General features: G+C 36.4%; 1 protein-coding gene across 1 annotated transcript; it reads right to left on the bottom strand.

Annotated features, from left to right (window-relative positions):
- Positions 1-26,778, bottom strand: HPGD (15-hydroxyprostaglandin dehydrogenase). The gene is made up of 7 exons (XM_035557948.2): positions 26,571-26,778; positions 26,341-26,464; positions 22,268-22,374; positions 11,911-12,007; positions 3,996-4,072; positions 2,026-2,189; positions 1-918 (listed from the first exon to the last, which is right to left on the bottom strand). The coding sequence occupies exons 1-7, from the start codon at positions 26,661-26,663 to the stop codon at positions 780-782; spliced, it is 801 nt and encodes a 266-aa protein (XP_035413841.1). The 5' UTR covers positions 26,664-26,778; the 3' UTR covers positions 1-779.
- Positions 26,779-27,341: the final 563 nt, after the last annotated feature.

The raw sequence follows: 27,341 nt of genomic DNA, 5'->3' as shown, positions 1-27,341 counted from the left end.
CAGGATTTAATTCAGGTTTTAATCAATCAAGGCAGGAGATTAGATTTAAAGTTTCAGAAAATGAGATTTGATGAGTAAATAGACATTTCTATCAATGCCAAAGTATTCATCCTTGTATATACAGAGAGAAATTTCACATATATATATATTTATATATAAAAGAAAAAATATTTCAGAAGTATTTTATAAATAGCTAAAATCCAAGAAGAGAAAAATCTGTACTTCCTTGTATGATATGCTACATATTCAGTTTCATATATAAACGAGGAAAGAGAATTTCGCTTCTTGTTCTATTTCACATGTTCATATAAGAAAAAGTAAATTCTTATTTTTTTTGTAGGTATATTTGTCTTCTGGAGTCCTTAAATGAATTCCTGGTTTGAGGAATTCAGGATGTAAATAAGTAGGCACTTAGTACAGTGAGAAGAATTATACTAAGTCAGGTACAGAAAAATATACATGGAATATGTAGATCAGATAATTGCACAGAACTACTGGAAGGAAAAAAACTGGCCCTTACTACTACATAATCAGAAATCTTCAGAGCAGTGTGCTTGTTCTACTAAATAAATAATATTTGTGCTTGTAGAATCAAAGTAGGATGATAACATCTTCCTCATCCCCAGAGATGGATTTTCTTCTCCATCTCTGTTATTAGGATACGTTTGAATACTGTCACTGCTCTGGATACAAAATTAACCTTTTTTCCAAAAGTTTTTTTTTCCAACATTTTTTCTATTTAAGAAAAGCAAAAGATAATTATCACAAAACAATTAGATTTATCTCTTCGATGATGTATAAGGCATTTGGCTGTATTGTTGAAAATGAATCCCTTGGGATGCTGTAATCTTCATAACTTCTCCATTCAGCGTATCATCTTCAATTATTGTTATCAGTCCTTCGGCAATTATTGATGGGCTTAAAAAAAAGGGGAGGGGGGGAGGGGTGGGTGAGGATGTTATTTAAGAATCTTGGAATCTTGATGTAACAGAACATGTGAAAAGGACAGGTATGGAAACTGAAGGTAAATCTATATACCCTGAAACTTAATCTGAAATTTGAACAAATTTGTTTTCAGAAAAGCAGAAGTGGTATTACTGTTTCAGGAGAGAAATTGTCTCCTTAGTCATGACATACAACATAAGGCTGCAGCTTTACAAATCATCATTTGTTTGTTGTAGGTATCCACATCCCTGTGGATATAGAGGTGCTGCTGGAGTTTTCTCTTTTGGGGAAGTGGGCAGATTTAACCCTTACACAATCCTCTGCAGCTCCTTGCTGATTGTTTTTCTTGGTTATTGTAGCAGGGCTGACAGATTAGTGTAAGTTGAACTTTGTCACATCGGTTTGTTGTGGTCGATAGATGCAATATATCTGACATATGAAAAAGGACAGGCAAAACAACACAGGTTTTCTTTGTGTAGAAGGAGATGAACAGTTAATTGTTAAGAGACTGATAAAGCATTCTAAAAATATCACTTTAGGTCTGTCTTGTTCATGTACTTTTTCCCTAGTTGTCTGCTTTTGGCCTTTCTTGGCAATACCCTAATGGTCTAGGTGACTGATATGATCCACCATGGTTGGTACTGTGCTTTTATGAACTCAGTCCGGTTTTGTCCATTCTTTGTTTGACGTCTGTCTTGTTTCAGTTCCAGGTTTTGTGGAAACCAAACCCTGAATCTCATAAGAAGTTTGATTAAACAAATTTATGGAACAATCCACCAAAGACTATTAAAAACTAATACACTGTCTTTAACTCAGGAATTTGATTTGCAGTTTGCTGGAACTGGGGATGCATAAAGGGAACTACTACTACATAGGAGATGCTCTTACGTATGTGATGCCTTAAGTATCTGCCATTACTCCCTTGTATATAGGATAACACATTTGATTGACTTTGATTTGAGACAGCATTTCCCCTTTTTTACTTTAATTTTGCCTGCTGAGAATCACTTGAAAATGTTAATGAGTGTGCTTGTTCTTCATTTACAAAGGTCAAAAAACATTGTATCTGACTTGACTTACTCCATGACGCCATAGAACTGCATCATATTTTTGATCTCATCTTTGTATGAGAAGTATTGTCCCATGTTCTCTTCTTTATCTATTGACTGAAGAATTGGCGTGTTGACAAATCCTGGACAAATTGTGTTGAGTCTCACACCATAGTTTTCTATGTTAGCAGCTAACTAGAAAAGAGGAAGTTAGGCATTCATCATCAACATTTTTAAACGGTATTGTGTATCTAATTTTTCAAAGAGTAAGATTTATCAGTAAGTATATTTCAGACTTGCCTAGTTAGCAAAATTTGTTAAAAATTTGTTGCAAAACAAATTGTTTTGTTTCAACATCTAAGTTTGAAGTATGCTTTTTCTAGTAATTACATTTTTATTTTCCAACATCTGTTTTGCTGGGAGAACAATTTTACAAGAAATTAACACACTTTTTTCCATATGTCTGTGTTTCCCCCAAATTTTCGTATCAATGCTCTTGACATGTCATTTACCTCCCTCACCTCAACTGAAATAAGATTTGGCCTGTACCCCTAAAGCAGTAATGCTAAACTTTTACAGCTGTTTTATCCTCCCTGCCAAGGAAGAAATCTATCACCAATTATATACACTGGAAAATCCCTGTGAACAGGAAAGGGGCAGGGTTTTTTTCATGATGCAGCTCAGGAATATGATGAAAGTAAACAAAAGGTCTGGCTGGATCCTTCCTTTGTGATGCTACCAGTGCATGCTTGTAGCAAAGGAGAAGTCTGATCTGCAGCCACGTTGAATGCTGGATGAACTTTCTTAACAATTGCGTAAACCTTATGAACTATATAGGATATATCCAAGAATAACCATAATTGTTCAAAACTAAATTCCATATATGTTAACATTTGACAGGAACCCTTTCTGGTATCATGTAAATCACATCTCATTTTCATAATATGGTAGTTTGCCCTTCTGGTTTGAGAAACAAAAAATGAAGTCATAGACACTTTGTATCACATCCATACGATGTTAGACTGGACTGCCTTTCCTGGTAAGTATAGTTTATTATTCTTTTTCTCCTCAACTGTACCATGTTCAATAGAGAGACAGCATTTCCTCTGATTTTTTGGTGACTCCTTTATTGTTGACCTTACACTGTGATGTTAAATTACATTACCATGTGAAAGTAAAACTAGAAAACCAGGTGTGAGGTTCTTTCTGTGGCTAATATGTGATGTACAACACTTAACCATAGTGTGCTGTTTAGCTTAATCTTAAAAAAGGAGTGATTTGTGGGGAGTGTCGGGGAATCAAATCTAGATAGCTACCGAAATGATTTTTTCAGGTGCTTTATTCTGGAAATTAGGTTGGAATTCTTTTATAAGTAGAATGTTTTTAAGCTTAACCTATGAAAATGTAATTATATTTCAGTGTCTCCAAGTTATTTTCTCATTCTGTTTGTTTGATTTGACTAGAAAATTTTGGAGTCAGACTAAGATGTGCTCATACAATATCTATCACATCCCATCCTGACTGTGTCATTTTACATGTGTTAAGAGTTGCTAAGAATAAATAATGGTCAACATATTTGTGTTCAATCACTTTTTGCACTCTTTAGCACCTGTTTATCATTTAAAAAAAAAAAGTAATCAACTTGGCTTACAAATAAGGAAAACGAAATGCTAAATGACTGGGATGGAGTTATGAAAAATATTTTTTAAAGCTTGGAAAAGAATGTATGACTTCTGGGCTCTTCTGCTGTCCTTATATTATTTTACAATGTCTTTCTCCTGTGTTCCCTAAATCTTCCTAAACTTCAAATTGTTCATAAACACGCACATGCCTTACTTATTCCATCTTTAGATTCTGTTTGTAAAAGGAGGGAACCTCCAGCACTTCAGACACTATATTTGCTTTAAGAAAATTAGTTCCATTTATGTGACAATAGAGAGCATGAAAAACATAGCATGTCCCAAGGAGCTGCTGACTCTGTTTTCAAAAACATATACTTACTGCTATTGAGCGTGTAAATCCAATTACACCATGCTTTGTAGCACAGTACACAGGTTGGAATGCAGCAGGCATGAGTCCTTTAAAATAAAAAGGTAGCTGAGTAAGCATGTTGGGTACCTCTACTTATGATTACCTTAAACATATATGTAAGTTAATAATGTAAAAAATCAGTGATGGATTTATAGAGATGCAACAAAATAGTTTAGTAAAAATCTTCAAATTCCATTTTGTAATCTGGAGTAAATTGGGAAAAAGGAATGAAATAGATAAAAACACAGGAAAGCAAAAGAGAAATATTGAAAAAAAATGTATAGTTTAAGATAAAAGTGTAAGACAAAACAGAGGACAGGATCTGGAAGAATACACTCAAAACCAAGAATTTTAGAGCCTTGTTCAATGAATCTGGATATATGCAAATAAATACTCTGATAACTGACACCTTAACTACTGATACGCAAACTGGACACTTGCGTTCATTTTAGGGAAGAGGGAAGGTGAGGGAAATATCAATGTCCATTTTGGCTACTGTAACTGAATTAGTATTAGAGTTGTAATACATCAGTAAATAAATAAAATATGTCTTCAATCCCTTGATTACAGTTTTTCTCTGGATTTTTTTTTTTTGAGATCTTTTCCCCTAGCCGTAGTGCAAGAGAGAGGAATGCATATGCTGCTCAACTGACAGATGTGCAGTCAGGCAATACATTTGCCCATGAAATACCATTGTTGTTTATTTGACAACGTAGTTAGTACTATAACAAAGAGTAACCACTATAACAAAAGAGTACATGCTCCTTTGCATAGTGTTTTTTGTTCAAAGAAGCAAGCATAAACAAAATATTTCAGACAATGTGCCATCAGATGCAGTGTAAAATTTATTTTACTTACAGTACTGCTATAGTAATATTTCATAGGTGATGGTTTTTAAGAAGAGATTTAAATGAAATAGGGAAGTAATTCTGCAATAAGTAAATGGTAAAAAACCACCAAGGAGTGAATGCAGGACCTCAGTGAAGAGAGGGTATGGAGATAAGTCAGTAAACACTGTAAAAGGAAGGATAAGATGAACTCCTCAGATAGTGAGCAGAAAGAAATGAAAGCAGAGATATGGACAGGAAAGTTTCTTGAAGCATTTTTTTTTTGGACTGAATTAGGTAGTCTGAAAAAGGTTTCACTGTATGGTACCTCCTACAGTGGGCCCTGTTCTGAAATGAAAAACCAGGATGATGCTATTTAGAAAAGGGGACAGGAACAAAGAGTTAACAATACTTGGTAATAGCACTGCAATCTTCTATAAGGAAAAGGAGAAGCAAAATGAAAAGTGACTTTTGAGATTGTGAACCTTTGTGATGGGAGTGGCAGAGCATACAAATTTCATTTACAGTATTGAAAGAAGAGCAGAGGCTTCGGTGGAAAAATAAGAACTTAATTCTAGTAAAACTGTTTGATGGCAAAAAGCTCATCAAGAAGAGACAGGCCATGAGTATATATATGTATTTCTAAACACTATGCCAGCACTATCCACTGTAAAATAAAAGCTGAACTGCACCACATGGATGCTCTGGTTCCACTTGAATGCTAGGAATGGATGAATAACAAACTAAAGCCTGTGTAGTTAGAGGACGAAATTTGTGTTCTTGAATGTGGTATTGTAAAACCTCGATGCTGATTTTGATGCCTTCATGTTTAGTTCTAATGGAAATCAACTGGATTCATATCTAAGATATGTTTCTTATTTCATATTTTAAGTGATATAATCAAGAAAGAGTGTGACTTATCTCAGTGGAGATGATGGATACAATACTCAGCTATTAAGTATGGATTTGTGAGAAAAATATGTATGCCAGAGACTTTTGTGAGGTCTTTACTCTGGAATCCACTTTGTTCAAAGAAAATTACTTTTGAAGAAAGCTCTAATTATAACTCTGACAGCTTCAAGGTTTTATCTTAGTTTAAATGTTATGTTGGTGATCCAGTGAAAGCAACACTGTTAGCACCACTGTTCAGCGCTGGGAAATGAACAACTTAACCTAGTGGCTGGTTATGTGCTTAGCTTGGATTAATGTATTATGCTTCTGACTGAGAATCTGGTTTTGAAAAATGTCTTCCATGGTGTCTCCTCTGGGTTGCGATTGCAACAAAGACTTCTCATTCCTCTGTTTGGTGACTTCTGATTGTCATCCATCACCACCATTTTTCATGATAATTGGAAATGTTGGGATACTCACACATTGGAAATATTATGATATTATTATTTTTTAACCCTTGAGTAGTTTTACATATTTTAAAGATGAAAACCATTCCAATAAGGCATACAGACATACGTAAAATGTACTGGGAAATACAAAGGAGGAATTGAGAAGGTTATTTTGTTTGTTTTTTTTAAACCACAGTAAGGAAAGTTACTTTTTTTTTTTTTTTCTTGAAAGGGAAGAGAAATAAAGTAAGGAAGGAAACAGCTCGCTATAATGAACTGGGAAGAAGGTTCAAAGACAAATGTCAAAAGACAGCAGAAATAATTTGACAGGAAGAGAGGAACAAATAAATCATCGTTTGGTTAAATGAAAGCATTTAAACCAGTTCTAACTGAAATTATTATTATTATTATTTTCTCTAAAATGGAGAATTAAGAAGAAATCAACTCACTGTCAGCCAAAGCAGTGACAATGAAGAGCTAGTCCTAGCATCCTTTACAATGACAGTCCTGCCTCACTTTTGTTCCCAAGTTCAGTACTCAGTACCACAGTGCGGTTTCCAGCTCTGAGCCATTGCCCTGCCCCAGGGAGAGCTGAACCTGTATCTGTTAATGGTGTGTCCTAAGGACTGTGCTAGAAAGTATATTGGGATGAAGTGCTGTGTGACATTGATTCTGCTCTGCCTGAGTATTTATTTTACCAGTGCATGAAAATGATTTCATAACGTCCGTTAGTGCATTCATTTGTTAGAACATCTGGATTCTATTTGCTGCTCCCATAAATATTTAATTATCTTATGTAAAGTGGAATGGCATCACTGAAACAGGCTGGAGAACATTATGCACGAAATAACTGTGGGGGGGGAGAGGGTGTTCAAATGGGTGATGACTGAAGGTGCCCTTTGGGTTACCAAAAGCAAAACAGTGCATCAACTATGTAACTGTGTTTTTGTTTGTTTGTTTATTTTTCTTCTTAGTTCTTCACAGGCTGACAGAGGGGCAGCTCGTGCCCTCATTTATACTCCTTGCTGGTAAGGTGTCAAGACCAGTCGTTACAATTTCAGACATGGTGTCAGGCTTCTCACTACAGCTACTTTTTTATCAAGGTCAATAGTTTTAGTTAAGTTTCATGGTCCATATCTTTAGAGATTGTTATTGGAGATGGAGAATTGAATCAATAAGCTTGATTTGTATTAGTAAGCTTTATTGAAACCATTTTCTCTGAAGAGTTCACTGAAGAGTTTTAATGAATACAGAGTTAAGGATTTTTTTTCCAGGTATGCTTATCCACTGAACATGTTTCACTCTGAAATTTGAGCAAGTCTCTTCCTTTGGATAAGATATATTAGCTTTTATGTGCCCTTTCCAGTCTATTTTCTTCATGAGTGCACAGTTAAGCAGCTTGGGACAAAATTGGTTTCTGTTTGATAGTATCTTTAAGTTTCAGTAATTCTTTGAAAAGTGTACTTTCTGTTTGGATGAAAATGTCACAGAGAATAAGAAACCACAGTATGTTTTCTAACAAGGCTGTTCATCTCACAGAGGCTTTGAGCTCATCAGAAAGCAGTGCTTCTACACTATGATTAAGCTCTATTCCCAGTGATACTTTAGGGAAATATGTTCATGATTAAAACATTTAAATATTCTATTAAAATATTCAAATTTTCTCTAACTTGTGTTTCATAATGTCAATACCTTGTACTATCCTAAATTTCTAAATTTTATTTATTTTAATGGAAATGGAGAAAATGCTGAAAGGTAAGTTTTGGGTCACTGACGGAATCCATTTTAAAGCAAACCAAAAGTGTGCTTCTCTGTATACTGGAAAATATTGCCAACGTAGTTTGTTTCCCATGCTATATTGGGTTTGTTTTTATAAAGTATAGCTATTATTGCAACACATAGAATACTTACAAACAAATAACATCACAAAGATTTAGCCACATTTATTTAAATTAAATGTCTTTCCAAACCACGTTACAGAAATCTCCTTTGTTACCCTGAGGCAAAAGTCTGAATAAACAGTATGGAATACGCTTACAACATCCTCTGAGGGTCAAAGCCATGTGTGAAGAAGCAAATATATGTAAGCAGAAAAATGAGCTAGGGGCACTATGGTCCTACAGAGTGATGAGAGAATTGATTAAAGGGGTTTATATAATACCCTATACTTAAGAGTATGGTGGGATACAAGATCATGTTCACTATGTCAGTTGTGCTACTGTGATCTGTGCCAAAATCAAGAAGACATAGAAAGCCTAGCAAAAATTGTAAGCTGTGTCATTTCTAGGAAATTTTGTAACAGGGAACTGAAGTCTCTAGGGAATAGTTTCTAAATTTTCTAATCTTATTCCTGTGGATTCTGCTCAGCATTCTCATTATTTACATAAGGGAGGAAACAGAAGCTCTGTCGTGATGCTGAACTGAAGGCTTCAGTTGTACTGCCATTTATACCTTTACTCCACTGCACTGCATCATCGTGAAAAAGTCTTGCCTTTACTCAAAATGATATGAACCATATGCTTAACTTTGTTCTTGTGAGATATATATATAGGATCAGATCCTTAAAAAAAATCTCTTTGTGAGGAAAGACTTTATGTATTTCCTTTGGCTGAAGCTTTCTACAGGTGGAGGACAAACTCTCTGCTTGTTGGAACCTGTATGCTTGAAGTTGAATCAAATCACTGATATGATTGTACAAAAGAGCTATGCAGATCCACTGCACATTGAACAACCTCTCATAAAAAGCTAGTGTATTCATAAGCTAAATATTTTAGTAGGTTTTAAGCTCTCTATAAATACTTTGATTTTTTGTGGAGTCCAGAAAGATACAAAATCAGTTTTACAGAATACCTTCTTAAAGGTATGAAAGCTATCAAAACAAATGTGCATACGCACATATGAATTCCCTTTTCCCTTTATTTACTAAAAGTGTATAGGTACCAGCCACCACACGATAAGAGACAGCACTAAAGTTAGTCAAGTAAATAATTTCAGGCGTTAAATTTAGTATTGTATGCTTTTCCTGTTGCTTATAACTTCTCTGTTAAAGAAAATGAAAATTAATGTAAGTAGTTTCCTACAGAAGGAGTTTTAGAACAGTTTACTTTTTAAATCTGGAAACAAGTTTACCACAATATATTCAAAAACCTGCTGCTGTTGGTATTCTCTTTTGGCAGTAAAATACAAATTTTCCTATGATCTTAGAGTTTTACTGGAAATACTTCCTCTTAATCTGAATGTATAAATCCCAGAAAATTAAGAAAGCTTCATAGCTTTGAGGAGCAGTGGGTTAGGAGTTGAGTATTCCATGTGCTTATGTATTTCCTTCCCTTTCATATTTAGTCCTGTCTTGCTGAGACACTAAAGAAAGGAAGATTCAATACAGGAAAGGAATGGTGGGTGCTCTGGCTTTCACCCACTGTGAGTATCCTTGTCATAGGAAGCATTTAAGTAGGCCAAGGGGTGTTCTTTGAAAATGTAAAGCTAGATTCTGTCTTTAGTTCAATCATCGGAGAATTTACCATTGTTAAGAACTGGAAACTAATTACTGTGTGAAGCAAATCTTATTCTTACTAAACATTACATAAGCACTACATATAACTCTACATGCTGCTCAACAAGACACAAGAACGCTTGCTGTCTGCAGAGCATATCTGATATAATCTTATAGAGAAATTGTATGGGAGGGGGATCAAAACCATTTGAGAGTTTAATGATCAATGGAAGCTAGCTCTGAGAAAACACTTGCAGGGAATATTAAACAAGCCCATGGTAGCTTGCCTTTTTTATATGGGGTGAACTGTGGGACTTAGACCTTCAGACTGTAAAGGAGAATTAGCACAGATAGTAAAATAAATAAAACTATAAAAAGTAAGTGTATGTCAGCTTTTATAATGTGGCTTTCCTTATGTCTTTGGAAATGATTACTACACAGAAGCCTTGTAAAAGCAAACAAAGCAAAGGACACTTTGTTTTTGACAGATAACCACAATCATTAGAGCATAACATTAATTAAGTAAATAAATGCATATTTTAATAATTAAAATAACATGAGCTGTTACCAAACGAAGAAAAAACAAGCTGTTAGATCGTAAAAACAAAACAATTTTTAATCAGTTCAGAACAGTTAGAACAGGAATCAAGCTGCTTGCTACCTTTGCCCTTTCTTAAGCACTCCACGGGCATCAGCACTTCTGTGAAAATGTTTAATCTTTTACTTGTGTTGATGAACTCTTTTAGTGCAATAGCATTTTCCTTCAGGCTAATTTGGTCCCAGTATAATGTCGATTTTAGCTAATGAGATAAACATACTGGCTTCAGTAGGCAATGTGTCAGGCAGTATTGCAAGTGCTGACTTAAAGGACATGGAGACTTTTACTAAAGTACCCCTCACCCATAAGGGGCACGTGTATGTATTAAGTCAGATCCTCATATGATAAGAGATCCTCATGATTTATCTCAATAGGGTGAACTGGATTTCTCATTGCAAAGCCCAGGCTTACAATAGCATTTAACAGTACTCGGAACACTCACAGCTATTCTACACTTAGCCCCATTCACAATCAGGACCTGGGATCACTGCTGTCTTACCGGCTTTTCACTATTAGAGCACATAGGAATACCCTGGAAAAAAATACTATTATTTGGTATTCTACATGGATACAAAAGAAAGCAGTGACAACCCAAGGATAAGCCAGCATATGCATTGTATTTCTCAGATGTCATGACAGTAGCAAGAAAGAATGCAAGCATTTCCCTGCATGCTTTTTGAGGAAGGGTATCAGGGGGCATATCATTCTATATTTATCATTTCCCATATCATTCCCATATCATTTATGCTTTTTTGCAGTGAGCATGGCAACATCAAGCCTGCTTGCAGGAAAGGGTGTACAATTTTGCCTCACAACTCAGCAGCAATAACCCTGACTGACTTAGAAGCCATATAATTCTATTTCTGTGCCAATAAATTGAAATAGAGTTATAGCATAAACAAGCAGTTGAGCAAAAAACATGTCATCTTAAGCTCAGTGAAATATGAATGTTAATTTTATGGCTTCTCAAGCAGAGGTGGCTCACCTCTGAGAGGGCTTGGAGCGTAGGTATAGTGGTATTTGACAATCTTCATTAATAGGCAGATGCAGCCTAATCTTAAATAGTGTCACAGCTGGGCCCCTATGGAGGTGAGCAGAGGGTCTGCTACTGCTTCCTCACTTTCTGTGAAAAAGCTTATATGATTTTCCATATTTGGTGCCTGATAAATGCTTTATAATATCAAAAATAATCAGATTTAAAGTAACCTGAATTAAGGTTAGGTCTTCACATTAGATTATGTTTCACACTGTGGAGCACATACTGTTGTAACTCAGCAATGCTACTAAATAGTGTGGAATAAGCATAACGAATTGAGGCTAGTTAGGTTTTGCTCGGCGTGGTCCTACTGAAACCTGAAAAAAAAAACCTCTGATGCTGTATTTACATCATGCTCAATATTATTAAATATGAGGCTGATATGTTAGGAAAATTACTGAATATTTTAAAGCAAATTAAAGTTATGTTCCTTTGATATTACTTCTGTTACTATGATGAAAACCGGCTCAAAATGAGAACAAACAGGGAAGAGCCATAGGAAAGAAGAAAAAGTGTGAACGATCAGTATGATTCATTGATTTTAGAAACAAATCAGTGAGGAGAAAGTGTTTATATACAAAATATTCTCACCTGCTAAGGATGAGATATTAATGATTACTCCTCCATCACCTCCATTTCCTTTTCTCATATATTCTAGGCCAAGGTAGGTTCCTCTAATCACAGATGTCTGACACAAGGAGAAAAAGGATAATTTTATTCAAAATATGTTTCTTAAAATATGTTTTGTTTGTGCTCCTAAAAACAGTCTTGCTTTAGTTGTGATGCTTAGAGCCTGTATTACTTTACTTGAGATTTTAATTATACTTTGAAGATTATAAACAGAAGATATTCCACGGTAATGCAGCTCAGTAACTTCAAAAGCACAATTGCAATGAATAGAAATAATTATTATTTCTTAATTATTTTTCTCATAAAGATATCAATAATAAAACTAAATAGTTGCAGCCTGAAATAAACGCTGTGAAGGACATGAAATCCAGACTAATTTATAAATGAAACGCATACTTTCTGTATAAGGAGTGGATGAACTGATCCAAGTCCCAGCATTTTTATTCAGATGAACTCTTTGTTACAGAAAATGTAAAGGCTGAATTTGAAGATGTTGCCAACACTGATGGCCCCATTTGACTCAGGGCATGAGAAACTTGCACTTTATAGGATGTGATCCTAAAAGAAGTTGTGAGATCTATTTCTGGTCCTAAAATTTGTATTTTCTGACTGAAGTTACATCATTTTTACCATTTCTCTCAAAAGAAGGTAAGCCCAAACAGACAAATACAGGTAAGGTTAAAAAAAAATAAAATATTCTAAGAGATGTGAAAGAAGGTGTTGGCATATTTGCTGCAGCATGTAATTTTATTTTATTTTATAAGAAAGATCTTTGAGGAAGAAGATCATGTTGAGACCTGTATAATCTTGATTGCTTAAGATCTGTTTTAGAACCCTACTGCTGGGATTCAACTCACCGAACTTAAGACATTTAAACAGATTCCTAAATGTATGCCGAGCCTGAGGTTATCAGCCTCCTAACCCAGAGGAAGTCTGTCTCCCAGAAGGTAAGTTGCTTTACCATAGACTTTAAGAATTGCTAATAGAAAGTTATGGTGATGCTTCTAGTGGAAGATAGTATATTTAGTGCAATATTGCTGCATTTACTTTAGTGAAATGTTGCTGCAAGTTTCATAAATATTAATTGTTTATATAATTTTCTTAGATCCCTGCTGAAACATTTCATACTTGGTTTACAATTTCTACCTAAATTTTTTTTTTTTAAAAATCATTTAATCACTTTTATATTTCCAGAAATATTTAAGTTTTTAAACAAGAACTCAATTTATATTTTGTGTCTAACACTATTTATTTGACCCAAACAAAGATGCTCAACAAATGAAGTGGCCCTACAAATCTGTCCACATCTGCACATAGTCAATTCCCTGAGGGTTCTGTTAGGGAGAAGACCGAGGAAGGTTTGCAGAACTATGAATCATGGAGGAGGAAATGTCCCAAAGTAATAAAACACAGTGTGTTTAAAAAAGAAAAAAAAATTAAGACATGTATTGCATCTCATTTTTACTAGCTGGTGTTTTTAGACATATATGTTATAAAACATAAGAATCTTAATTCAAGTCTTTTTGCCTTCTACAAGAAATATGCTAGTCTTTTTAACTGGAATCATATTTGTAAGACTGTGTGTCTTACTGTTATTGCTTTTTCAGTGTCTGAGTAACATGAATAAACTGCACATTTACAGAGATAAAAGAACTTGAAATGTCATTATCAAGTTTGCTTCGTAATACTGAACGAGCTTTTTTAAATTATCTATAGTTGTGGTATTTTGTAGCATTTTAAATATAAATATGTCTTCAACGTACCATTATCCTGCAATAACATAAAAATCACAATATTGGAATATTTCAAAAGTCTGAAATAATGTTTTAATTTTTTTAAATTAAAACTTCCCATAAAAAAGTTTTTTGTTTTATGTTTTTCTTCTGGAAAGTTTTGACACTAGAAGCATTTTGTTTATTATCAAAATAATGTTATTTATTAAACACTTAGTAGTAGTCTCACAGTGTTTAATGTTGATGGCCACATCTAAATTTCAAAGGATGTATTGAAAAACAAGATAATTTATGCCTAGTACCACTGCTGTAAGGTACATTTACTCTGAAAATAAACTCAATGACAGCTCAACTGAAATTAGACTTGGTATTAAGGATGGGTGATGACTTTATATATATATATATATATATGTATATGTATATATATACATACATACGTATGATAGGCTGTACACTAGACATTTTAGAAAAGCAAGGGTTAATGCAGTCTCTGGAGAGCAGGTGCAGGTCCTATCATGCCCTGCAGCAGTGGCTCAGCCTGCTGAACAGAAAAGGAGAATTCCATTTAGGATGATTAGAGGAAATAAATCAGTTGGAGAAGGAAGTAGCTTGGGGCTCCTTGAGGATTTTCCTATTCCTCCAGCCTTCTAATTCAAAGAGATAATAGAGCAAGATGAGTCCTTGGCCAAACCACAATTAGAAGACAGGCAAAAAGTGGGTAGCTTGGTGCTTCTATCAAAATCATAGTACTGCTCTTTTTTCTCTCTAGACTCCATTAGCTTGGCATCTCTTGGTGAGCTTGGTTTTGTTACAAAATCCATCTATGCAAGTGTGCAAATTGCAGACTAAGGCTTCCTTTTGTATGAAATGTGACTTCGGTTTCCGATGTTAGAATCAGAATATTTTGGCTGAAGTCTAGAAGAAAGTTTATCAACTGTTACTTTACTATAACATGAAATTCACAACAGAAAGTAAGACAAAGAATGATGTGTTTTGTGCACCGCATTTTCCTGGTTTTGGGAATATGATGGGAAAATGTCTGCTACCTACTTTTCAATAAACTAAAATAAATTGAAGGTGTTTTCAGGTGGTGGAATTCTCTGTGTATATAGGAATAGTAACTTGATCCTGTGCTCCTAACCAATAACAATTTTTAGTTTGTCTTTTGTAATTAGAAATTCTGGGAAACTTAACATTTAAAATGTCCTAATTAAAAAAAAAAAAAAAAAGCACAACTCATTTTATATGGCAAAGATATATGCTGTGAGGATTAACTTCATAGAAGAAAGACTGTTGCATTTTAACATAGAATTTTTTTACAGTTCCTTAGTTTATAACTGCACCCAGCTGGATGTTCTCCATAAACATGTCAAGAACAAAGAGTAGGGAATTAGCCAAATTTACAATTAAATGCAGGAAAAGTAAAAATTAGGACAGCTGGCTCTTGCCTAGCTTGTTTGCTCCTGGCTGCTAAAAACTGGTAGAACATCCAATGGTTGTCCTTATAGCTGTTGGAAAAAAAAAAACACGACAAAAACAAACCTGTGATCTCAGTGATACTGCTGTTTGTTTTCTTATCAAAATATATTTTACTCTAGCAAATAAAGAAGACAACCTATCAAGGTGTACTGCAGGTCTGAGCGTGCTCTCAAGGGAGGCAATTTTGCTCTATACCTGCCAGTAGAAGCCTTAGGATTCTTTTCAGTTAATCTTAATGTCTCCTAATATTAGCTTCTGGAAAACTCAGATTTGCATTAGAGGAGATCAGACATTCTGAAGCATAGACTGATAAAACTAAAACTCAGTATCTCACAGCATGGTAAATTTTGAAAAGTAATTGTGAGAATGCTCAAAACATTTGCAGTTGCTATTGGAAGCATCCTATCAGTAATCAGCGACTTATGTAACAAATTGTTTGGCAATTTAGGTATCAGTGTCAAAATCAGAAACAAAAATCTGAGGCTCTTGACAAGTCTATGTATCCCACAGCTGTATGGCTTTAATTCTTGCTCTGAAAGAAAGCATATATGGAAACTGATTCTAGTCAGACTGCTAGTCTTCAGTAGAGCTCTAATTCAGTTTGTTCTGGCTCTATGAATCTGCCTACCCAGTGTTGTACAATGTTCTTGTATTCCAATATAACACCTGTAAGTCGATTTTCATACTCTGTATTTCATTTTACTGCTTAGCTTGATCTATAAGTAATAATAATAAAAGTATTTTCTTTTGTAGTGGTGGCTTCCAGAATATCTTTAATCATCATCATTTGCAAATGGCAATTCTTTTGGAAGTGATTTAATACATTATTTTTTTTTTAGTGTTTCAACGCTGATGTAGTTTCTTATAATATTAAATAAGGTTTCCCTTGTCACCTATAGTCTGATACTTCTGTTTTCTCCTTAATGACGGCAATATTTTATGCTGGGAAATTATTTTTGCGTTCGTTCACTGCTGAAGATGACTACTGTTGACAAGGTGATAAATATGACTTCCTTTGAGAAAACAAAATGGTAATCAGTCCTGATATTTAATGTAGGTTTCTGAGCTAAAGGAGCCCAGGCCTTTGTGCTAGGGAAACTGCGCATAAAATGAATGAAAGAGCCATTGACTCACAGTTTCATAACCCATGGAAAATGTTAGCAGTTTTCTTGTAGGTCAGGGAGGTGGGACTGATTTTATTGTAGATTTTCTAGGAGGCAGATGGGTTGTAGTAAGCATGCAAGTCCCTTGGCACTCCTATTAGTTTGCTTGCTATATGAAATGAAATTCTAGGGTCTTGAGTTTGAGTTCCTGCCTCAAACTGTGGAAAACAAGAAGTCCTAGGGAGGGAGAGGCAAAAGGAAGGTGTAGTAGGATTTGTTCCTTTTCTAGAATTCAGTAGCTGTTTTACAGCATGGGAGTGAAATACTACATTTAAGATTTTTATTATGTAGTTTTTCTTTGTCTTTTTCCCCAAATGTTCCTCAGGGACAGAGGAATAATATTGCATTTTAAGTAGCTAGGCTTAAGTAGTCCTTATTTCAAAGAATGTGTCTTTCATTGTATTTCAACATTGAGTACTGTAAACATGCATTAAAAATTAACCTATGAAGTTAACTGGCCTACTGTGCAATTAAAGTAAATCTGTGCTTCCTAAGACAATATGGACAATAGAAATTATTATGCTTACAGTTGTTTTCTTTAATGTACTTAGAGGATTGATCCTCACTCCACCAATTTTAAGATGATTGCTACTTCTCACTTTTTGGTGTCCATATCTCTGCCTAGGCACGTAATCCTGTTTCTAGCATCAAATTATGCTGAAGGAATAAGCGACTAAACCATTGAACAACAGAGTTGGTGTATTTCTTGTTGCCTTAGAATGCAAGCTTGACAAACTAGTTACCCGTGCCATTTACTCATCTACAGACAGCACTGTGTTTTGTTTTTGTTTCGTTTCAGAAGGCTTCACTTTGAGCAGTTATGTTAATAGCATTAAGAAACAGCACTTGCTTGTCTGTACTGTGGGGCCAGGTTGTAATTCCCAGCTGCTGAATCCAGCCATATGTCCTGGTCATATTATTTTGGGATGAAAGCTCAGCCCTTGTCATTTCTCCTGGTACACTGGGAAAGGAAAGCAAGGTATACGAACCTTGCTGCATACACCCTCCAAAGCAAGGTGAAGGTTGTAGCACACGCCCAAGAGATCCCTTATCTGGCTTGCACAAGGGAATGGCCTTGCAATGATCAACAAGTATTTGTCCCCAAAATCAATAAAATGAATCACTTCTGAAGTTTGCCTACTTACCCTTAAGGTTGCTGTTGAGATGCTAATTGGCCTTTTGAGGAATAGTTCCTTATTGATGAACACATCAATTGATTTTGCAAGGTTTGCTAGTTGCTGGAAATTTTACTTCACCATGAACTGTATTAAACTGAGCCACACATTCATGCTTCTCCTAATGTACTTCATCATTTGCACATGAAACTTAACTACCTCCTTATGACCCAGGAAATGAGCAATGCAAATGGTGTAAGCAAGGAAGTAAGACAACTCTCATTACTTAATTTATTTATCAGAGCAAATGATAGCTAGCTACTCAGATCTTTGGGGATATAAATTCTAAAATTTGGTTAGCATTTCAACATTTCCCTAAATCTCTTCCTTTGACCATCCTCAAAGACATTCTAGATGTTAATAAACCTCTTCACAGGCAGTGCTTACCCCTCTACCCATACTTCCACAGTATATGAGGAAACAAAAGTTTGGTTTGCCTTAAGAACACTTTAGTCACAAATTTCTGATAACTGACTTTGGACATTTCGTATTTATGCTGACATATTTTGTAAGTATATTTTTCCTTTTTTTTTTTTTTTCATTTTACTGGTGTTACCATTACAATGCAGACAAGGGATTAAGTAAGAACAACAATTCCACTACACAGTTTACCTCAAACTATTTTTTTCTGAATCCTGAATTGAGGTAGCATGCCAACTTTCCCACTTTCTTCTACTTTTGCCTAAAACCACATCTTCTCTTATTTTATTATGATTGAGGAAATAATATGTTTTAAATGTCTTTTAAAATTGTGAACTGTCCCTGAAACAATTTTCAGAACTTTTTATTACAATACAATATTATTACATCGTTTTTGTTTTAGAGCATAAAGAAAAAAATACACCACACAACAACAAAAAACTACCTCACAATTCTTTTCCTGTGAAACTAGATAAACAAGTTAATGTTAAGATACATAAAAACTAAACAGGTATTCACCTACATGTTAATTAATAGTGCTTTCCTAGCAGAATGCTTTAGCGATTTTTAGAGGCTTATACATTTGATCTTTCTGGACCAAATTTGTGTATCAGTAAATGTGTATAATCTTTGGAGATCAGTATTAAATTTCTCTTTAAAAAATATTGACATTTAATTGTTAAGTTATTCCAAAATAAATTAGATGAAGCTATGATGCTGAGCAGGGCAACACTTTAATAATTGGATCCCGTGTGTTCTTTTTTGGTGTAAGAAAGAAAATAACATGGTCAAAACTTTATGTAAAATGCTCCTGCACTTTGAATTCAGGTAATATTTATGATGTAAGGATATGTGATTCACTGTATAGTGTGACCTATGTCAGTCTTCAGAAACCTCTACTATGAGCATAAAAAGAGACCTTCAAGTTAATTTTGGGATTCTGTTAGTATAAAATGTACTAAATACATTTGTAAAGAGAAAAGATACTGTAATTATAGCAGCCACTATCTGTTCCAGAAAGCATAGAACCTCAGGACAAGAAAGCCTTTCAGAACATCTTGTGTTTAACTAACGTGGGTTTAAAGCTCATCGAAATTTGGGCTTTTTTTTTTTTTCTTTCTCTCGTTTAGGTGAAAAGAAGGGGGAAAGTCAGACTATAAAATATCTGGATTCCTTAGGCATAAGTTCTTGTGAAGCTGAATGAAAGAAACGCTGTTTTTGTCATTCTGGATGACTGTAGGTAGGACTCTTGATAAGAATGTGTGTTCTTATGTCTCATTCCTTTCTGTGTACGGGTATGTTTATGTGATGGACTGTTGAAACAACACTGGTAATATCCACTTACGGTGGAATTTATACGGGTATCATAGTTGAATCAATGTCTCAAGCTGATTTTGATCAAGTCAACACTACCAGCCTTGGAGTTTTCTGGTGGGGAATGTATGGCATTGCTAGAATGCTGAACTAAAAGTGTTAATAGAAATATTAATAAAGTAATGAAAAGGTGGATATTGTTTAGGACAAAATATAGCGAGGATCTGGAAAGCACTGCAAGAAAAATCTTTCTAGTGGTTGATATTCTTTTTTTCCTTCCCATCTTTATCAAGCTGTCTTGTTTCCTTCATAGGAATCTGTAATGGATACAAGCAGGGATTGTGTTTTATCTCCTCTTTTTCCTTCTGTAGCATGTCCCATTCTTTAAATGTGCTCTTCATTTCTGTTCCTCATGCTTTCTCAAGCAGTGCTCTCAGGAAACTTCCTTGCCCTCCTTTAAAAAAAAGTTCCTGAAGACCAACTGGTTCTGTGAACTGTTTTAGCCATAAAGAACACACCCGTATGTGTTTGCTCTGATTTATCTTGCTCTGTACTGCTCTACTTTTGTACTTTGTACTTTAAACTGGGGCAGGGAATATTTGTTGTACAAATATATAAATAATATCAGCAAGACAAAGATTGGCATGTAGAAGTTTTTTTCCCTCTAAAAAAAAATAACAAAAAAAATCTGTCAAATGTTTGCATAATGTGTATCAAACTGTGTGCCTATTGAGGTTATTCTTGTTCTTAGAGATAATGCAAAGGATACTTAAATGCCCTACACGGGGGAAATAGAGACGTTCTTAAATTGCATTTTTCGTACATATTTTTTTCCTTTCTCTACCAGAAGCAAAACATATTTTATGGAACTGGTCAACATAGCATATTGCATGCAGCAGCTGTTATTGTTCCGTGTTACAGTTAATAAGTAAGAAGCAAAAAATGTTTATATCTTGGTTCATGGAAATTACAGTAACTAGATAGAAATGCCCTATGGAAATAAGCTAGGTAGTTGGCTCAAGGTTAGGTAGTTAAAGAATATTCAAATCAAAAGAATAATTAAGATATTTGGATCTTAGTGTGTCCTTAATTTAACCCACATGGCTGTGCTTTTACTTGGATTGATCATTTTAAATGTACTCGTTCTAGTCACCTGCATGAATTGATGCATTTATTCAACGTTCAGCTACGAATTAAATCAGTAGGACACCTATAGTGAACTAATGCAAACAATCATGTATAAATTACAATATCCTCCCCCTACCTCCCACGTTTGCAAATTTGTTTGGACATCAGTCTGTAAGTTAAGATATTTACCTGGGCATTAAATATCTTCAAGATTTGTCGACCACAGATACCTTCATTTTTTGAGCTAAATTTATATGTGAATCACAGACAAATGAATTTCTCACATTGGCTTCAATTTTTTTGGGGTTGTGACTAACTATGTGCAAGCACATTTGACAAGTGGATGGCTGCCTACAGTAAATTATATCTTATATTAACTTCAGGCACAAAATAAAAAGAAATAAGTAATCTAGAACTTGAATTCTCAAATTCAAAGATCTCTGACAATATGTATTGATGTTGCATATAACTGATGATGTCACACTCCTGTAGGTTCACAATATGAAATATCCTGTTGTTTAATTTGTCAGAATATTTCAGAAATGAAAGAGAGAGGAAAAAATACGTATAGTTACATCTTAAGGAAGATATAAAGGAAAGACAAAGGAAAATGAACATAATAAAAATAATCATTTCTCTTATTGTGGAAACGTTAATCTGTGGTCTCAGTTTAGTGCCTTCCAAGAATAAGCAAATTTGACCTTGGATAGATTTAAAAGGTAAAGAAAAATATTGCTACATCTATAACTTTTTTTTTTTTTTAATATGGATTTCTCCATTATTTTTCCAGAGCTTGTCTCATATACATCTTGTGTTACTTGTCCTGGGCTTTTTTGATTATCTGTTAGTTTTCAGAGAGAGACAATTCGAAGACTCAGGTACCTTTGTCCATAAAACTTTTGACAAAACCAAGCTTTTAGTTCTCATATCCTGAGCTATCCTGCTTGTCTGACAAATTCCAAATGACTGATTGGACTCAAACTCCAAATAGTACTCTTCCAAGCTTTCTTTTGCTAGTGCCTTTGCAGATCGAGATTGTAATGCTTTTAAGCACGGCCATAGGATTAACTTGCTGAATCACTGTCCAATTAGAACTTCATAGGTGGTAGAACACAAGCTGGCCAGAATTTTATTAACCTAGAAATTTTTTCTTTCTTTTGGAGCTTAGATCTCCTAACTCTGTAGCCTAAATTTTAAAAACAAACAAACAAACAACAAAAAAACAAACACTGAGATAGTTATTGAGGTCTCCCCTCATGAGAGGAATAAGATTTTACCATAGGGTTAGCCAGATACCAGATAACATCAAAGAACCAGTAGTAGTCTGCTTGAAAATGTTTTACACATTCATTGAATATATCTGGTTTTATCAAATGCTCTTAAGTGGTGTGCTTCAATTAGTGATGATGGGAAATAGCCTATATTAAAAACTCAAGCTGTATGCTTGCCTCAGTGGTGAAGAAAATGTAGGAGCTCTTGGCTGAACAAGTTTTCTTGTAGTACCAACAGATGGCAACTTATTCTCTAATGCAGTCCAGCTGACTCTAACAGGGGACTAAAACATTCATGTAAACAGTAGGCCTCATGTAGGTGTAGCTCTACTGCGTTGGGCACCAAATTATTACACCTATGTGGGATTTCCTTGGGCTTCATAAGAAGGAGAATGTTGTCTGGTGTTAGCCTGAGTAACTGTGCCATACACCTTGGATAGACAACATAAAGGACCCACCACACAGACGTTTGTTTGTACATATGCAGTTAGATGGTTATTATTTGAACAGCTGTGCTTGCCAGACTAATAATCCATGTTTTGTCACGTGGCATGATCTGTATAAACCAAGGAGTGTGAAGTGTATTCCAGCATCAATTACTGAAGTATGAGTATGTGAAAAGAGATAATGCTTACCAAGTTAATTTGTATAGTGCTTTCCCAGTCCTTCTCATTGTTCACTCCAGCATTATTAACCACAATATCCAGCCTTCCAAAATGTTCAATTACTTTTTTGAAAGCACCTATAGTAAAATCCAAAGTTAAATTTTCCTAGCACTTATGGAAAATAAGACACAGAAATACATGTATTCATTAAATATAAAAATACAGCATATACTTACAATGCTTTATTAATCCATCAAAATGTTTCAGCTGTTTTCTTAATCACTAATGAGCAACACAGAATTACATGTTTTATCTAACCATTCACCAATATTAAACATATTCAGGAAAACTGAAGGAATTAAGATACCACACTAAGCTTTTCATTCTGTTTTATAATGCCTAACAACATGAGCAAATGAAAGTTCTTAGCACCCATACATTTTGTATTAGATTGGATGTTTGGCATCCTAATTATATAAATTAAGCACTTACATCTTGAGTTTGATGTAGTTAATAAATTCCAGATCTGGCTCCATCTATTTTAAATATAAAATAAAAGCTTCATAGGTTCAGAACCATTTTCTGGTCTGAGTCTGAATTTAACTTATTTTAAGAATGCAGTACTTATCCAGTGATATAACTAATATGAATCTTTCAAGTAAAAACAATTCATCACAGTTCTTGATTAAATTTATCCATTTATGAAAAAGTTTTTATACATCAGGTAACTTTAATAACGTCTCACAAATTCAAATCTTCTTCTGTTGATGAAAATAATGACCTGTCTTCCAAAGAATTTAAAAATAAAGAACTGGGAAACTTCCACAGTGACACTGTGTTCTCCCAGGTGACAATATTTGAACTAAGATAAAAGATGTGTATGGAAAAATACAATGATGTCATAGTGATGAACAAATGCATCTAGTCTGGCCCTGCTCTGACAGAACAGTTGGATGAGATGACCTCCAGATGTTCTTTCCAGACTAAGTTTTTCCATGACTGCAGACCTTATCTGAGATACATATATAGCTTTTCTGTTCTTCCCTCCAGATATTCCTCATCACTAAACATTTTTCATTATGCAAAACACTCCTCCTCCACTATATTGTTTTAAAAAACATCAGTTGGTGACTGATTTAAAACCCAGAGTATTTCAGGTATAGTGAAATTATGCTCAGCAGGCCTTAATGAAACTACTTCACCAAAAGGTGATCCCAGGATCCTCTGAATTTTCTGGTATTTCTTCTTTGGCTATTAGTGTGTCAATCAAGTCAATCAAGGGTATAGCAGTAGCTCTGAGAGATTGAGCTAGCTTTTTTTTTTTTTTTTTTTTTTTTTGATATTTGCAGGGGTTTACAAAAGCACCAGATGTACTGTTACAAGCTTATTTTTCCCTGAATCACACAGATCCATCACTGTCATCATATTGACATCAGAACAAGAGCTGGGAAGTAGCTGGGAAAGGTTTTATTTGTCCAACTACCCTTATTATACAGATTTTCTAATGTTCTTCTGTAACAGAATATTTTAATATTTTAAAGCATCTCTTTTTGGCTTTCTGCCTTTCAGGAATTTGTTATGTTTATTGCTGTCTCATTCTCTGATCCCTTAACTCTTCAATCATCCTTCCTCATCTTCCCCGTGCACAAGCAAGGTCAACTAAAAACTTAGCTTAGGAGCAGAATTGAGTACTTTAGCTTAGTTTCAATTAATACAATAAATGCAATTTGAGTACTTGATTAGCTTCCAAATTTTGCAAAATGGCTCTCCTATTCACTTTTAAGCCTTTTTGAAATAGCTTATTTCATCAACTCCACTCTTAAGAGAATCTTTTGCTTTCAAAAACACCAGAGATAGCAGTACTTCTGCCAAATGATCTGCATTAACTATTAAATTCACACATTGACTTGACTAATTGTAGTTTTCTAGCTTGCACCTTAAGAAAATAGCAAAATGTTTTTCAGCTGTTTGCATATCTATGTTAAAATAAAGAATGATTATGAAATTTAATATATTTCTGGTAGAAGTTTACCTGGCTACAATAGTCCATCTGTTACCTTCCCACAGAAAAGAAGATTCTCACTACAAATTGTTAAGAATCTTATCACCCACATGTCTTTCTAAACTGATTTTTTGTTCTTCACTTTTTGAATATAGAATAATTCTGTTTACACTGCAGACTAGTTGTCTTATGAAATCATATAAAATAAAAGCAGATGATCATGCAGAACATTGATCATTACAATGAAGAAGAGGATCCATTTTAATGGAGAGGTAAGAAAAACAGTGGAAAGTAAGCCTAAATACCAGTCATAAGTGAGCTTCCTAAGTTTTCAGGGAAAGCAAAATTCAGTGTATGGTAACTTTTAAAAAGTGGAACAAGATTGAAGATTTTGGGGGGGGGAACATGTGAGAGTGCCGACAGAGAAGAAAGCACAGGCAAGAATTGAATATGGATAAAGCAGCTGCTTTTCTACCCATAAGCAATATATACCTACAGATATTAGTTCTAATGTTGTGACTTTTTTCGTATTGAAAGACTTAAACTAAGAAAACTTATGACATTGACTGTAAAAAGCAAGTATAGGACTCAATGCATCCAATAAACGCATAAAATTCTAGGAGTGAAATCAGGTTTATTAATCAGCAGTTTGCAATAGCAAGTGAGGAAAGAGAAGAGAAGACAAAGCAGTAACAAACAGAAGCCCTACAGCGTTTGCAGTTGTGATGGCAAATTTCTGCTAAGCAACCTGCAACGGGAAAAATGCAATAACAGAGAAGCATAAGCAGCTTCCTTGCCATCACTCCAGTCTTATTCTGATCATTCTTTTCCTGATAACTTAGTTCCAAATCCTCCCCCACTGACCCATCCTCCTCCCTCCAGTTCCCAGGGCTCAGCCCTTAGGCCCTGCACTAGCCTGGCACTAAAATGAGGAGGAAATGTGGGAAGTGGGAGAGAGAAAGCATGCTGGGGTAACAGCCATGCTGCAGCACATGCTATTCCTACCCCTAAGATGCTTATTCTTGCTCCTGAGTTACTCCTCCCACTTGAAGAAAAAGTCAGTAATGAACCTAGCTGATAAACAAACAAAAAAGTTTGCTGATCAGAGCAGATCTCACGTTTAAAGTCCAGTATCTCCCATGTAAAATACTGGAATTGGGCATAATCACGCTAGCTTGGAGCTGGGAACAATATTGCTGAGTTCCGGACTATCCGCAATGCTTTGTGAAAGAGGAATGGATATGCTTCACCACTACTGTTGAGAAAGCAGCAAGTGAAGCGTAGTGCATAAAAGTAGAACTAACAACACTCGCATCTAGCCTGACACAAATGAATCTGGGGAAAGGGTAACAACAGTTATGTCAAAATCTGAAAGTGACTCACTACCTGTGAATGTAACCTAAGAATGAAACTTTAATGAAGTGATGTGGTGACTATGAGATGTTGTGAAGGGTATGTCAAAATTACAAACTATTCCAAGATGTCAGTGGGGAGCAGGATTTATTCACTGAGAACATGAATGGCAACCATATGTGAAGGAAGCTCCTTGCCATGCCCTGCATCTGCAAAACATATGCAAAACTTTATCGATCCTTATCCAACCCCACACTAAAGCAGCGTGCCATCTATTGCCAACTCTTCTTTCGGCACAGCAGCAGACGTTGAAGGCAAGCATGCTGTACAGAAAGAGCACTGCAACCTGGAGGAGATTTATTACTCCTGTGATGAGAGAATGCAGCTTGGAGTCTGTACTGAAGCCTCATAAAAAGCAAGTCCGTGCTTTAAAGTTTATGTATATTACTCATAAAATAACAACTATCTTCTGCAGAGGCTTTCATGCAAAAATGTCACACAGCGCTCAATGGAAATGATTTCTCTGGCTTTTCTTTACGATGTGCCAAGTAACACAGTGAAATACGCGCGCACTGGCAGTCATATTTCACATCTGCAGGTTCAGAAACAAATCCTTTTTGAGTCACTGTCAGGAGCGATTGGGAGTAGGCTGTCCTGCAGCACCCATAATTGCGCACCTATAGGTGCAGCAGCTCGGGATCCCTCGGCGCGCTGAGCCGGAACGCAGCGCTGACGCTTGGCCCCTTACCTTTCAGCTGCTCGGGGTCCGTAACGTCGCACTGGATGAACACCGTCCTCTGCGCCTCGAACTGCTCGTCCAGGGCCTCCTTGCTCTCTTGCCCGGCCTCGAGGTTGCGGTCCAGCAGCGCTACCTGCCCGGGGACGGAGGGAGGGAAGGGAAGGAGCGGGGCTGAGCGGAGCCCCGCCGAGGCTCGGGGGCTGCCGGTATTCGTGGCGGGGGCGCTGCCCGGGGCTTACCTTGGCTCCCTTGCCCAGCAGCGCCTGGACGAACGCCCTGCCGATGCCCTGCGCCCCGCCGGTGACCAGCGCCACCTTGCCATTGACGTGCATGGCGCTGCCGGCCCGTCCCGCCCGGCCGGCGCACAGGAGGCTTCTCCCGCCCCGCCGGAGGAACCTAGCGCCGTGTCACCTGCCCCAAGTTTCCTCCCTCCGTCGCTCCCTCCCTCCTGCCCTCCTCCTTCTCCTCCTCCTCGCCCTTCTCCTCCTCCCCCCGGCGGTGCCGCTGCGGCCCATTCCCCCCCGCTCCCCTCGCGTACGGCCTCGAGCCGCCCGGGGCCGGGGGGAGCGGGGGCGGAGCGGCTCGGTCCCTGCTAGCTCGCTCTCCAGGGCAAGACCGAAGCAGCGAGGGCCGGCCAGGAGCCCCCCCGGCTCCCCCCGCCGGCCCCGGGACAGCCAGAGCTGGGGCAGAGCCCCCGGCCCGCCGCGGATGGGCTGAGAGGAGGCTGCGGGCTCCGAGAGGGCTCCCGGCAGCCGGCCGAGGCTGAGCGCCCTGCGGGTGGGCCAGGCGGAGAGCAGCAGGGGGAAGGAAGCCGGTCCCGAAAAGCAAACAGGCACAGGGTGCTTGTCCTTTCCTCACAGCCGGGAATAGCGAAGAAGCGGTCATTAAACGGGGCGAACGGCGGGCACATGGAGATAACTGCTTTCGAGAAACGCTCGGGTCTGTGTGTAACGCGGCTTGTGCTTCCAGAAATGGTTAACCACTTTTACAGCTTGCAAGCCGAATATCCC

The sequence above is a fragment of the Cygnus atratus genome, chromosome 4, assembly GCF_013377495.2.
Source record: "Cygnus atratus isolate AKBS03 ecotype Queensland, Australia chromosome 4, CAtr_DNAZoo_HiC_assembly, whole genome shotgun sequence".
In the NCBI taxonomy this organism is placed as follows: domain Eukaryota; kingdom Metazoa; phylum Chordata; class Aves; order Anseriformes; family Anatidae; genus Cygnus; species Cygnus atratus.
This window is presented reverse-complemented; position numbering and strand designations above follow the sequence as displayed.

Excerpts from the sequence above, each read along its gene's own strand:
- HPGD (XM_035557948.2), bottom strand. The coding sequence starts at position 26,663 with ATGCACGTCAATGGCAAGGTGGCGCTGGTCACCGGCGGGGCGCAGGGC. Across the intron at positions 22,375-26,340 it reads GGACCCCGAGCAGCTGAAAG|GTGCTTTCAAAAAAGTAATT; the intron begins GTAAGGGGCCAA and ends ATTTTACTATAG. Across the intron at positions 2,190-3,995 it reads GATTTACACGCTCAATAGCA|TTAGCTGCTAACATAGAAAA; the intron begins GTAAGTATATGT and ends CCTCTTTTCTAG.